This window comes from Pistacia vera, unplaced genomic scaffold, assembly GCF_008641045.1.
Source record: "Pistacia vera cultivar Batoury unplaced genomic scaffold, PisVer_v2 Contig1045, whole genome shotgun sequence".
Classification (NCBI taxonomy): Eukaryota; Viridiplantae; Streptophyta; class Magnoliopsida; order Sapindales; family Anacardiaceae; genus Pistacia; species Pistacia vera.
In genome coordinates this window covers 34,487-47,703 of record NW_022195077.1, presented here as the reverse complement: position 1 = coordinate 47,703, position 13,217 = coordinate 34,487, and the positions used below count along the sequence as shown (strand labels likewise).

Sequence of the window (13,217 nt, the reverse complement as noted above, 5' to 3'; positions counted from 1 at the left end):
TTGCGTCAACCCTACTTTTTCAGGTATAAAATATTCATTTAAAGAAACTCACCGAAATTTAAAGGAAAGAAAATACAATCATAAGTACGCTTCTACATGGCATATTCAAAATACTTAGAAAACTTTAGTCAATATTCTCAATCTGGACACCACCCAGGGCATAGGTTGGGAAAGCTTTGTCATCAATGCCAACTTCTACTCAGCACCATCGCCGTCCGAAAGAATTTTACTAAGTACGCTTCCACGGTGAAATCGTTGTCTTATGTTATTTTCTAAGTTCAGGCCCCTCCTCGTCATAACCTTTAATTTCTAGTTTTATTTTCTTTTAATTCATTGTTCATCACTTTTAAATCCACTATCCCTTTCTTTTTTCTCTTCATACTGAAAGATCTTAGAATTTTACTATGTTTTATTAATATGAACGGTATCACACAATATTTTCGAATTTATAACTAAAAATTGCAAAAAACTGTTGTTTCTGAAATTCATTAATTCTGCATTTTGTTAACTAATATATTATAGTATTTCAAAATAATAATATATATTGTTTTTTACATTATATTGTTTCAAAATAATATAATCCTTTTATATTTATTTGTTTCGTCAAATATTCACTTGAAAATTCTACATGAATTAATGAATATTAAAATAATAAAAATTGTTGAAACCACTGTAACATATTTTTAGACTGACGTTTAGATATGAATTTATGCGAATTAAATATAAGAGTGATATTAATGACGTTTAGACAACGACGACTGTGTAGATGTCACGGGAACTTGGTAATAAATGGTGAAAATTAACTGGGCTGAAAGCCTAAAACTAGTCGACTTGGCAACTAATTAATTTACAACAAAACCCTGCCACTGCAAGCCCAACAAATCAAATCAAGTCATGCAAGCAGCCGCAGTTTCATTCAAGAGAAATCAAGGTCCTCATCTTACTAAATACTAGGTGTTCGAGTCAGTTTGTGTATACCTCAATTAATCTTTGAGATCCATTGAATACCCTACAAACTCAAAGGATCAGTTAAATCACCATGTTATTGTAATAGGTAACTATAAAGTTTGAATCCAAAAACTCAAAGAAGAGAACAAACCTTCTTGACTGTCAGGCCAAACCCTTGTATCATGTACTAAAACACGAAAAAATAAGAGCGGTGGTGAGAAGTAATCTCGCTTCTCATCAAGGGTCCTCTCAAACTTATATTCAATACATATTACTAGCATGGAGAAAGTAAGAAATGTTGTTTATCATGAACAAGATGAAAAGAAACATGCACATTACCCTTGGTTTATAATTTTTGAAGGGTTTATGGAAATTGTATAATAAAATAGAAAAGGAAATTCCTTTTTTCTGCAGTCGTTAATGCATAGAAAATGTAAAGATTTATAAATTATGAAGATTTAGAAAGATAAAGCTGACATCATTTTGGATTATTGATGTTGAAGTTTAGTTTTCTTTCCTTAATATGTTGGAAACTAGAAACTAGAATGGTTTTTATTTTTTTTCCTCAGAAGTGAAAAAGAAAAAAACTTCTTCTACTTGTAATCTAGAATAAATTGTTTGATATAAATAGTATCCAATTTTTTTTTTGAATTATTATTAATTAATAATTTATCTAATATAATTTTTTATTACATTTTTAAATATTTATTAAATACTCTTCAGAATAAAAATTTAGAATTTTAAAAAATAAAATCTCTTTTTTGGTAACTATAGTACATCTAACAACAATTTTAAAATTTAATATATCAAACACATAATCATAATTATAGATTTTGAGAATTACATCGATCATGAAAATAGTATTTACCAGACACTTTTAAATTATTTTGAAAGCTTGATTATTTTCAAAATTGATTTAAAGCTACAATAATCTCAAATAAATATTTAATATCAACAGTTTCTTACAAAGTTAAACGATACCGTAAATAAACATTTCATATTAATATGAAGGAAACATACAGAAAACTTCCAATTCCAGTACTTTCGACTTTCGGTGTTACAACACATGCAGCCACAAATGTAGCACACGACACAGCAAGTGGAGGATTGACAGCTAAAACATACCAATATTAGTCTGTGAGCCAATCGAGGACACCTCCGGGGTTGCCTGAAAGAAAATCGGCACCTTTCGAACAGACACGGACGCCAAGCCATAACAGACGCATTGCCTTACCAAAGTTGCCGCCCGTCTCGGGCCTTAAACAACTTCCACTGCCTGCCCATGCACCACTTCCACGGCCTGCCCATCCACCACTGCCACTGCCTGCCCCTGCACCTGCCCATGCACCCCTTCCACTGCCTGGTGGAACGTTATAATCCATGCCTCCTCCCATGTAAGTTCCAGACATCTTAGCAGAATTTGGATTGCAGATGCTTATCACCGACTTCAACTTATACTTCAACGCATTTGCGTTATGACGACCCTGATTACCATCTAGCCATTGAATGAATTCGTCGATGGCACACTCAATTTTCTTATTGTCAGCTGTGGCATCACCCATGTCAGCTTCAGCACCTTGATACATCTTAGCAATAATTGGAATGCAGATGCTCTCCAACTCCTACATCTTATCCTCGAACTCATCTACCTCGGCAAGCTCATTGCCATACAGTTGAATGGCTTCTACGATGGCATCCTCAAGTTTCTTCTTATCAGCTGCGTCAAGCTTGTAATCAATCTTCTCATCCCAGAGACTGTTCCTCAGGTTGAAAGCATAATTCTCCAAGGCATTCTTGGCCTCAACTTTCTTCTTGTGCTCTTCATCTTCTGCCTTGTAGTTTGAAGCCTCCTGAACCATCTTCTCTATTTGGTCCGTAGACAACCTACCCTTGTCATTGGTGATTGTGATCTTGTTCTTCTGGCCGGTTGTCTTGTCCTCAGCTGAGACATTTAAGATACCATTTGCATCAATATCAAAGCAAACCGTGATCTGAGGAACACCCCTCAGGGCTGGAGCAATGCCAGAGAACCTAAATTTTCCCAACAAGTTGTTATCCCTGGTTCTTGTTCTCTCACCCTCATAGATTTGAATCAGGACAGAGGGTTGGTTGTCTGATTTGGTAGAAAATACTCGTTCCTTCTTAATAGGTATAATTGTGTTTCTTGGGATCAAAACAGTCATGACGCTTCCTGTAGTTTCCAACCCAAGGGACAGGGGGGTAACATCCACAAGCAACAAGTCCTGCACCTTCTCGTTGCCCTCTCCACTCAAGATGGCAGCCTGAACAGCAGCACCATATGCAACAGCCTCATCCGCATGAATATTCTTGCAAAGCTCCTTTCCATTGAAGAAGTCTTGCAAAAGCTGTTGCACTTTTGGAATCCTAGTTGAACCACCAACAAGCACAACATCATGGACAGTGCTCTTGTCCATCTTAGCGTCTCTCAGACACGTCTCAACGGGCTCCATACACTTTCTAAAGAGATCCATGTTAAGGTCCTCAAATCTGGCACGAGTAATGGTTGAATAGAAATCAGTAACCCCATACAATGAATCAATTTCAATTGTTGTCTGAGCAGTAGATGAAAGGGTCCTCTTAGCTCTCTCACAAGCTGGCCTCAATCTCCCAAGAGCCCGGGCGTCTCCACTAATATCCATCTTGTTCTTTCTCTTGAACTCCTCAACAAAGTGATTAACCATTCTGTTATCAAAATCCTCACCACCAAGATAAGTGTCTCCAGCAGTGGCCTTGACTTCAAAGATATTCTCTTCAATGGTAAGCAAAGACACATCAAAAGTCCCACCACCCAGATCAAAGATCAACACATTCTTCTTACCAACGCTGGTGGCCTCCTTGTCAAGACCATAAGCAATGGCTGCAGCAGTGGGTTCACTGATAATACGCATAACATTGAGTCCAGCAATAACACCGGCATCCTTTGTAGCTTGACGCTGAGAGTCATTGAAGTAAGCTGGGACAGTGACGACTGCGTTCTTAACAGTTGAGTCAAGGTAAGCCTCAGCAATCTCACGCATCTTAATGAGAACCATAGAAGATATCTCCTCAGCAGAAAACAGCTTCTTTTCACCATTGTAGTTAGCACAAATCATGGGCTTGTCTCCAGTCCTGGGGATGACTTCGAATGGCCAGAGCTTGATATCACTCTGAACTGAAGCGTCACTGTATCTCCTACCAATCAACCTCTTGGCACCTAAAATAATAAACAGTGTTCAATTAATACGAACAGCTCTACAAAACAAATAGTACACATGTAAGGTCTATATTTGATAATAAATAAATTAATAGATTAATTTTTTAGGAATTTATTTTGAAGCAAGTGTTGAGAAAAGTTTTGAGTTTTTTTACTATCGTACATTGATAGGACTTAATTATAGGAGTTTATGTTTGATGAACCATAATAACTTAAAAATTATTTAAGAAAACTATATAATAAAAAAGAAATATGTATATAAAGTATAAACATATAGAAAAATTGAACAAATATCATTATGTACTTAATCAAACCCAGAAAATTTTGCACTTCCGACTAATATAACATAAACAATATAATAACATAGAACTTATTAGTTAAACAGGAAGGGGCCGTTTGGATCAAGTTGATATTATATAACGGGGTAATATATTTTAAATTGGGTAGATAACCATGTTTGGTTGTTTTGTAAAAAAACATTTCCGAAAAAAAAAAATGTCAAACAGTGCCAAATTGGGGGTAAATCACTAAGAATAATATTACCTAGGGGGAGGGTGATATTAAAATATTACTTCAGTAATCCAAATTTTTGTCCAATTTCGCCCCAAAACCGTGGACAATGTGGACAAAATCATCCTTGGCTTTGTTAATAATTACAAAACACGTAATTTGCACAAGAAGACTTATTTGTCCTCAGCTTTTTAATTTTCTAGACAAAATTGCCCTACTTATTATCAATATTTTCATAAATGCCACGAAATATTGTTGTGCCCATATTATCCTTACATATTTGCGTATTGTGACCAATATGCCCTTTTATTTCACTAAAACTACAGCATAGAAAGAAAAAATTCTCAGCCCTAATACAAAATTTTAACAAAAAACCCCTAGGTTTGCTAATTTGACTAAACACCCCAATGTATAAAAAAATTTGTAAAATAACAAAAACACCCCACCACCACAGTGCCAGATTCTGGCCGCCACCACCAGAATCTGGTCGGAATCTACTGTTACGACTCAGACTGGTCGAATCTGGCCAGTGGTGTGTCGATCTGGCCTTTTTCGGCCAGATCCGTCACCGATCTAGTTGGAAAAGGCCAAATCTACAGCCAGATCTGGCCGTCGACAGCCGCAAAATGTCACATCCATTATGGTTCTGGCCAAAAAGGCCAGATCGATGAATAAACGGCTATTTTCGATCGTTTTTAGGCCGTTGTAACAGATTTCGGCCACCATTGATGGTGGTTGTCGGAATCTGGCAACTATGGGTGGGTGGGGTTGTTTTTGTTAATTTTTAAACTTTTTTTCTATGGGTGTTTAATTAAGTTAATAAACTTAAAGGGACTAAAAGTAATTAAGAAAATAGAATAGTATTTCCCAAATAATTAAACAAACAAGTATTTTGGGAATAGGATAGGGAATAAGGTTAGAAATAATAAAACAAACAAGCCCTTAATTATTTATATCGAGTAATCATCTAAAGGACATTTAGTAAAATGTAATCAAGACATCTGCTCTTACAGCCAACCAAACAGATTAATTAGTAATACAAGTAATCATCCAAGGGCATTCTAGTAAAAGGGTATTTTAGGACATCTATTATTATTATCAACCAAACACATTAATTATTAATACATCCCAATTGAACCAAGCACAACAATAATTTAAACCCGGTAATCTACAATGTAATCTTTCTTTCCGGTAATCTTATTACTAAGATAAAAAAAACATTTTATGATCCAAATGCCCCCAAAAGGTAAAAAGTTTCATTAATTAGAATTAATCCTCATATATATTACAGTTTAGAAATTTTTACTTTCTATGAATATATATAAAAATATAAAAGCATAAATCTAAACACAATAATATATTGATAAGCAAAAAGCAAGTAAAAAATTTTGTTCGCTAATTTTATTTATATTATACATTACAAATTTTTCATTAAAGAAAATAACCTACAGGGTGCGTTTGGTTCAGAGAATGTTGGATCACTGAGAATATTAGATTACTGAAATATTAGATTACCTTGAAGATTACTAGGAATCTTTAGAAAAGGAGAAATGTCATGCTTACTCACCATCTTACTATCCTTTGTAAATATAACGCATAGTACGGGTACCATACGCATAGTATGGGTATTATGTGTAATTTTAACAAAGGTAGTAAGGCGGTTAGTAAAACCTGTACGTGAGTAAGGATAGTATTTCTGTTAGAAAAATATGTTTGGTTAGTTGGAATAAATTGGTGGGTATGTCATATTAATATTTTTGGTTGTGAGTAATGAATTGGTGGGTATGTTATATAAATTACTAAATTGCCCTCTTTTTAAATATTAATATAATATCATTTTTAACCCCCAACATGTAAGATATAGCTAAAACACCCCTGCTTATATAAAACTTTAATTTATAACAAAATCACCCACACCACCTGAGGCCACTGCTCGCCACCGTCGGCCGCCGTGAGAGGTCGCTAAAAGTCACATAGAGTCGTCGTGAGTAGCCCACCGTAACCGAGAGGCTCTAATATGGCCATTTTTGGCCATATTGGAGCAGATCTGGTTGTTAATTGTCAGATCTGCTTCGATATGGCCTTTTAAACCATCAATATAGCTGGAAACGACCATATCGGAGCCTCCCAGTTATGGTGGACTACTCACGACGACTCTAGGTGACTTTCAACGACTTCCTGTGGCAGCCGACAGTGGTTTGGTTGGCGACAAGCGACGACGAGTGAGTGGGGGTGGTGGCTCAGGTGGGCTGCAATTTGTTTTGACTTCAAGGATAATTTTGTCCAAAAAGTTAATTAATTGGGGTGAAATAGTAAAAGCCAATTCATATAAATTAATTTAAAAATAATGGTATTATTGTCCTAAAATTTTATTAATAAGGAATAAAATTGTAACAAAAATAAGATTACCTTGGTAATTTTACAATACTTAAAAAAATGGAGATTATTAGATTACTTCCAATATTACCAATAGTAACTACTATTGGTATTAGAAGATTACCGAAATCTTATATTACTTGATAACTAAACGTGATAATTACCCCCAACCAAACTTCCCATAAGTTCAACAAAATAAAAACAAACCTGTACTATCTGTAATTAAACAAAAAATAACACTACCACTAGATTCATTAATGGTAAAGAATGCTTACCAAAAATGGTGTTAATTGGGTTCCTAGCGGCTTGGTTCTTAGCAGCGTCACCAATCAGACGCTCTGTTTCTGTGAACGCTACGTAAGACGGTGTCGTTCTGTTCCCCTGATCATTGAATATGACCTCCACTCTGTCGTGTTTCCACACGGCCACACAAGAGTAAGTTGTTCCTAGATCGACACCGATCGCCGTTCCCTTTCCTTTTCCGGCCATTCTCACGAAACAATGTTGTAATGAACTTAAATTCTACGAAAAACGAAAGAAGATGTGCATGGTTCGGTAGACTAGTTGAGTTTATAAAGATGTTATGGGAGACTCGTTGTACATTTGAATGTTATGAGCAGACATGCTCTTGGCCTCTTGCTCTTTCTTTCTTCTAGCAATGCCAAATTGACCGAGTCCTACTAAGACCCAAGAGGACTGACTCGCTTAAAACCCGAACTGCGTGTTGGGACTTGGGAATGCAGACTCGACCATCCCATGAAAACGATTAAAATTGAAAATAACAAGATTTAAGCAAAATTAAGATTGGCCCAACTTCCTTTCCGTGTGGAAGATTTCTGAATAGACTTCACTGATCGCAAATCGCACAGCTGTAGCCGACGACTGGACCTCTGCTTAGTTGTTATGATGAGGAGGGGCTTGTCCTTGTTGGCTCCGAGTTGACTCAAGTATCTCCACGTACATCTTTGTCAAGAAGTGAAAGTGAAGATATGCATACTTGATATGATATTTACGTATAGAAATGTGTAAAGGGTGCGTTTGGTTCCCTATTTCTATTCATACCTAATCTATTCTCCAAATAATGTTTGGCACATTATTCCAGAAATATATGTAACGCCCCGCTTGAGGTACGTTGTTATTGTTTCCTCTTTGCCCTTAATCGAGTTGGTTTTGTTATTAATTGTTTGATTGAGTGTTGTGTTGAGTTTGCCCTGAAAATTGGTTGAAATCAGAAGAAGTTCAGTCTGCGTGCTTCGCCGGGCGAAGAGAAGCTTCGCCGCGGCGAAGATGTGTTGAAACCAAGGGGAACTCCTTGGACAGTTTCGCCGCGGCGACAGAGGTTTCTTCGCCGCGGCGACAGGCCGAATAAAAGGTTGATTGAGTTTTAGATATTTTCTTCCTTAAGGACAATTTGACCTTCTACCCCTAATTAGCGAAAAGTGGGGAGTTAATTGTAAGGATTTTTCATGGAGAATAGTTGAGTTAGGGGTGAGTTTGTAATGAATCAAAGGATATGGATGGAATTTCCAAAGTAACAAGGGCAAAATGGGAATGAGTGTGTTTTATATTTCATTAAAAGAATAGAATCAAAGAAACCCTCATTTTTCTTCTTCTCAAACGGGACTCTATTTTCTCCTCTCAACTTCTCTTTTTCTTTGATCAAGGATTTCCAAGGATTTTTGAAGGGTTTGTGGGGTAGAAAAACAACCTAAGGCTTCCTAGATAAGATTTCTTCTTAAGTTGTGTGATTTGGGAGTTTTAACCCATATTAAGTTTGAGGGTTTTCATTCTTTTGGTTAAGATTAGAGGAGAAGTCAGCTAAACAAGTGAAAGGAAGAGTTTGTGAAGTCTCTCCTTAACAGGTAAGTAAAACCCAACCCAAGTTGAGATTTATGAATTTTCTTGATTAGGGTTTTGATAGAATGAGTATGTATGTGATGTGCATGTAATATAGCATGTATGAAGGATCAAATAGAGATTTCTATGCTTTGTGATTGTTTATACCTTGCAAATTTGAAAAATGGGTTGTTGGTTTGGCAAGGTATTGAGATGGAATTTAGGGTATTATGGATCCCCTTTTTGGAGTGTTTTCTATGGCAGGTTTTGTGGCTTTGTGGAGGGGTTTTTCCCCATTTTGGATGGTTAAGAAAAGTTTTAGAATCATGGCTATGATAGAGTTTATAGTGCACATGAGTTGTTTGATGAAATGCCTAATAGAGGTTGAGTGTGAGTAACGAACCTAATTCTTGCAACATTGCATGTTGGCATCCATAAGTGCACATCTCATAGTCATGGTGAAGATGAACCATCCATAGGCACTAGTTGTACATGGAAAAGTGCCTAAGAAAGTGTAAGAAGTGTTTGTGCAATTACCCTATGAGTAGAGAGCTTAGTGGGTAAATTACTCTAAGGTAGAGAGCATTGAAAAATGCTACAATAGAATATTAGAATAGTATAGTTGGGATGATGCTTTGTGATCTCACCCGACCGTTATGGGAATCGGATTGATCTTGGTGATCATCATCCGAATAGCCCTTAAAGTGATGGGTCGATGCTTTGTGATCGTCACCCGATGAGTAGTAGAAATGGTAGATGCTTTGTGACCCGCTACCCGGTTAGTGATAGATAAGTAGGTTGATGCTTTGTGATCATCATCCGACATTTAGTAGAAACTGGTTGATGCTTTGTGACCATCACCCGATAGTGACTAGAGAGGGTAAATGTTTGGTGATCGTTACCCAAAATTCATGAGGAACGGTAGGCGCTAGGTGATCTCCACCCGATAGTTAGAAAGAACCGAGTTGGTGCTTTGTGATCCTCACTCGGTAGTCACTAAGAACGGTGTGGTACTGTGTGAATTCCACCCGATAGCCATAGAGAGTGAGATGGTCTGTGTGAACGCATCCAGCCGTACCTCCGGTAAGATGAGGCCATGATGTTATTAGAAACAGAAATAGAATCAGAGATAGCATAAGGAAAGAATTAAGAGTTTATCATACGGGGACAGACAGATAGAGAGTTTTACTTACTGAGCATTATTTTGTGCTCACCCCGTTATTTTCCTTTGTGGATGCAGGTTCTAGGTGATGTTGCGGTCGGAGGGCGTCGGCAAGCAATGAGGAATAGCTACACTGTTTCCCCTGTTTTGTCTTTTAAATACATTTTTGTAAACAGTACTTTTTATGTATAAAAGACACATGAATTGTAATGAAAAGAAAACTTTGGGCCCAACTTTTCTATTGTTATTATGCATGCATTGTACAGTTTTCAGTAGATGTTACATATTACCCTTTTTTTTTAATTAATTTTAGACCCCATAAGGTTATAATTTCATTAAATACCCCTGAAAAAAAGTTTAAATTAACAAAATACCCCATCAACCTATACTTGCCAGATTCCACAACCACCGGCGCGATAGCCGAAATCTGTACAACAGCCACCTGTCGACCATAATGGCTGGAAGTTCACCTATCTGGCCTTTTTCGACCAAATCCATCACGGATCAGTCGAAAAAGGCCAGATCTTTGGCCATCGTTGACCAAAATGACAGCTACATCTTTCGCCATCGTTGACGGCAAAGATGGACTTCTTTTGACGTTTTTTCGGTCGTCGACGACAACATTTGGCCGTAAATCTGGTCTTTGCCAGCCAGATCCATGGTGGATCTGACCCATTGTGGATCTGACCGGAAAATGCCATAACATGTGTTACGCACAGATCTAACTGATCTGTGTCGTAACAAAATTTTTGGCCAGATTCCAAAGGTGGTGGCGAAATCTGACACTGTAGTGGTGAGGGTGTTTTTGTCATTTTATATATTAGGGTCTTTAATTAAATTAGTAAACCTAAGGGTTTTTTCATAAATTTTTAAAGTTTACCTCGTAATACTCCCCTATCCAACAACCCATATTATTCCCAAAATCTTATCCAAAATAATGAACCAAACGCACTCAAAGTTATCGAAAAGTTTACATCGAATTTCTGCATCGAATGACGTGACAAAATCTACCGTTGATTAATATTAACTTATAATAAATCAACGGTCAGGATTTAGCCATGCATTCGGTGCACAAATTCGGTGCCACCTACCAGTAACTGTAGCATTACTCTTTACGTATATAAGGTTATAATATGGTATTTATTTATTTTTTGACTTAATTTTTAACAATATCTAATAATTATTAATTTAAATAAATATAATAACGAAGTATTTGCAAACTAATATTTCGATGCTAACCAGCAATTTTTTTGTTACTATATTGTTGTGTGGAAAATCCGGAGAGGATAATTCTCTATTATGAGAGAAATTAGATTGACTCATTTGAAGGAGATTTCAGATTGATTTAGACTCCAACTAAGGTAGTAGGAGATTATGCAACTTCCTAATTCTACGTATTGGAATATCTCAACTCTATCATGTAATGAGTGCTATATAAATCCTCATCATGTTTTCAGGGGGGCTGGGCAATTATTTAGAAAAAGATTCATCATTCGTAATTCTTATTCAATAAGAGAAACAATGGACGGAGGCTCAAGATCAGACTTGCCAACCATTTTAAAAATTACCTCCTGTCATCGCTCAATTTCTCCTTAATTATTTAATTACGGATTTTCATTAAATCATGCACACATCCATTCCATTCTGACAGGGTCAATCAGAATTCTCTATTTAATACAGATTATGTATTAACATATTGATTAGGCGAATATGTACAATTATGGGATAAAACAAATAGAGTCAAAAATAACTGAATCATATGATATCTTATTGAAAAAGTTTTAGAAAAAATGAGAGATTATTATATATATTATTATATATTTTTTTGGTCAATAATTTATTGTATATATCATTTTTGTATGATCAATTTATATGATCTTTGACTAATTTCTCTTTAAGACAAAACCTTAACGATTAAGAATTAAATTGATATTGACTATACAGAGGAATTTCTCCTGAAGTTTTAACGTTAAAAGTGCAAACATAATAGTTTTGGCCTTTGGTTTTACGTCAGCACCTCTCAAGAATATTTGATGGATTTTTTGTTAAATATATAGTATATGTATTTGTTGTATGCTAAATGTTGTTAAAAGTAATGCAAATTTAAAAGAAAGTTATATATTTTTTGTAATTATTTAAAAAAAAAAAAAAGAATCGTGTTGATGGTGGGGGGATGCCAAATTGACCCAAGAGCTCTTAAACCCGAACGGCGTATCGAGACTGCAGGCTTGGATATCCCATTGACTCAAGTAAAGAGACCAAACATGAACGATTAAAATTAAAAATAACAAGATATAAGCAAAATTAAGATTGGCCAATTTCCTTTCCGTGTGGAAGATTGCTGAATAGTAGACTTCACTTATCACAAATCTAACAGCTTTAGCCCTCTACTGAGTCGTTATGATGAGGATGGGCTTGTCCTTGTTGGGTGCCTCGGTCTTCACTCAAGAATCTAACAGTAATCTGAAGCTAAAGATTAGTGATCTAAAGCTGAAGATCAAGACGATTTGAGTGTGCGATCAGCGATCTGAGCGTGCGATTAGTGATCTAAAACTGAAGATCAAGACAATCTAAGCGTGCGATCAGTGATCTGGCCACGCGATCTGAAGCTGAAGATAAAGATGATCTAAGCGTGCGATAAGCGATCTGGCCACATGATCTGAAGCTGAAGATCAGCAATCTGAGTGTGCGATCAGCGATATGAGCCACGCGATCTGAAGCTAAAGATCAACGATCTGAAGCTGAAGATCAAGACGATCTGAGCGTGCGCTCAGCGATCTGGCGACGTGATCGGAGAGCTAAAGATCGGTGATCTGAAGCTGAAGATCAACTATCTGAGCATGCGATCAGCAATCTGGCCAAGCGATCAGAGAACTTGGACGCAGGTTTGAGACCTGTATGGGCCACCAAACTGTTGATATTTGATTTTGACACCAATGACTAGCACATGCAAAGTGCTAAGAGAGTCTTAGAAATTACACTTGATTGATTCATGAGATTTGAATATGGTGCTAAGACATAAATAAAAGATTGGCAAGAGGGGTTTTTATAGTGATTCGGATGCTTAAAGCAAATCCTACATCCACTGTTATTTTACTATTCTCTAGCTGTTATGATATTGCCCGTAAGACATACAAAGATAGAGAAAAACTTTGTTTACAGAGAAAGATA

At 36.4% G+C, this 13,217-nt stretch overlaps 2 protein-coding genes across 2 annotated transcripts; both read right to left on the bottom strand.

Annotated features, from left to right (window-relative positions):
- Positions 1–2,053: 2,053 nt before the first annotated feature.
- On the bottom strand, positions 2,054–2,571 carry LOC116127312 (putative per-hexamer repeat protein 5). Its single transcript, XM_031412969.1, has one exon. The coding sequence runs from the start codon at positions 2,532–2,534 to the stop codon at positions 2,079–2,081; it is 456 nt and encodes a 151-aa protein (XP_031268829.1). The 5' UTR covers positions 2,535–2,571; the 3' UTR covers positions 2,054–2,078.
- On the bottom strand, positions 2,490–7,537 carry LOC116127305 (heat shock cognate 70 kDa protein 2-like). Its single transcript, XM_031412966.1, has 2 exons — positions 7,324–7,537; positions 2,490–4,162 (listed from the first exon to the last, which is right to left on the bottom strand). Exons 1-2 carry the CDS (start codon positions 7,535–7,537, stop codon positions 2,571–2,573), a joined length of 1,806 nt encoding a protein of 601 aa, XP_031268826.1. The 3' UTR covers positions 2,490–2,570.
- Positions 7,538–13,217: the final 5,680 nt, after the last annotated feature.

Excerpts from the sequence above, each read along its gene's own strand:
- LOC116127312 (XM_031412969.1), bottom strand. The coding sequence starts at position 2,534 with ATGTATCAAGGTGCTGAAGCTGACATGGGTGATGCCACAGCTGACAAT.
- LOC116127305 (XM_031412966.1), bottom strand. The coding sequence starts at position 7,537 with ATGGCCGGAAAAGGAAAGGGAACGGCGATCGGTGTCGATCTAGGAACA. Across the intron at positions 4,163-7,323 it reads CCCAATTAACACCATTTTTG|GTGCCAAGAGGTTGATTGGT; the intron begins GTAAGCATTCTT and ends TTATTATTTTAG.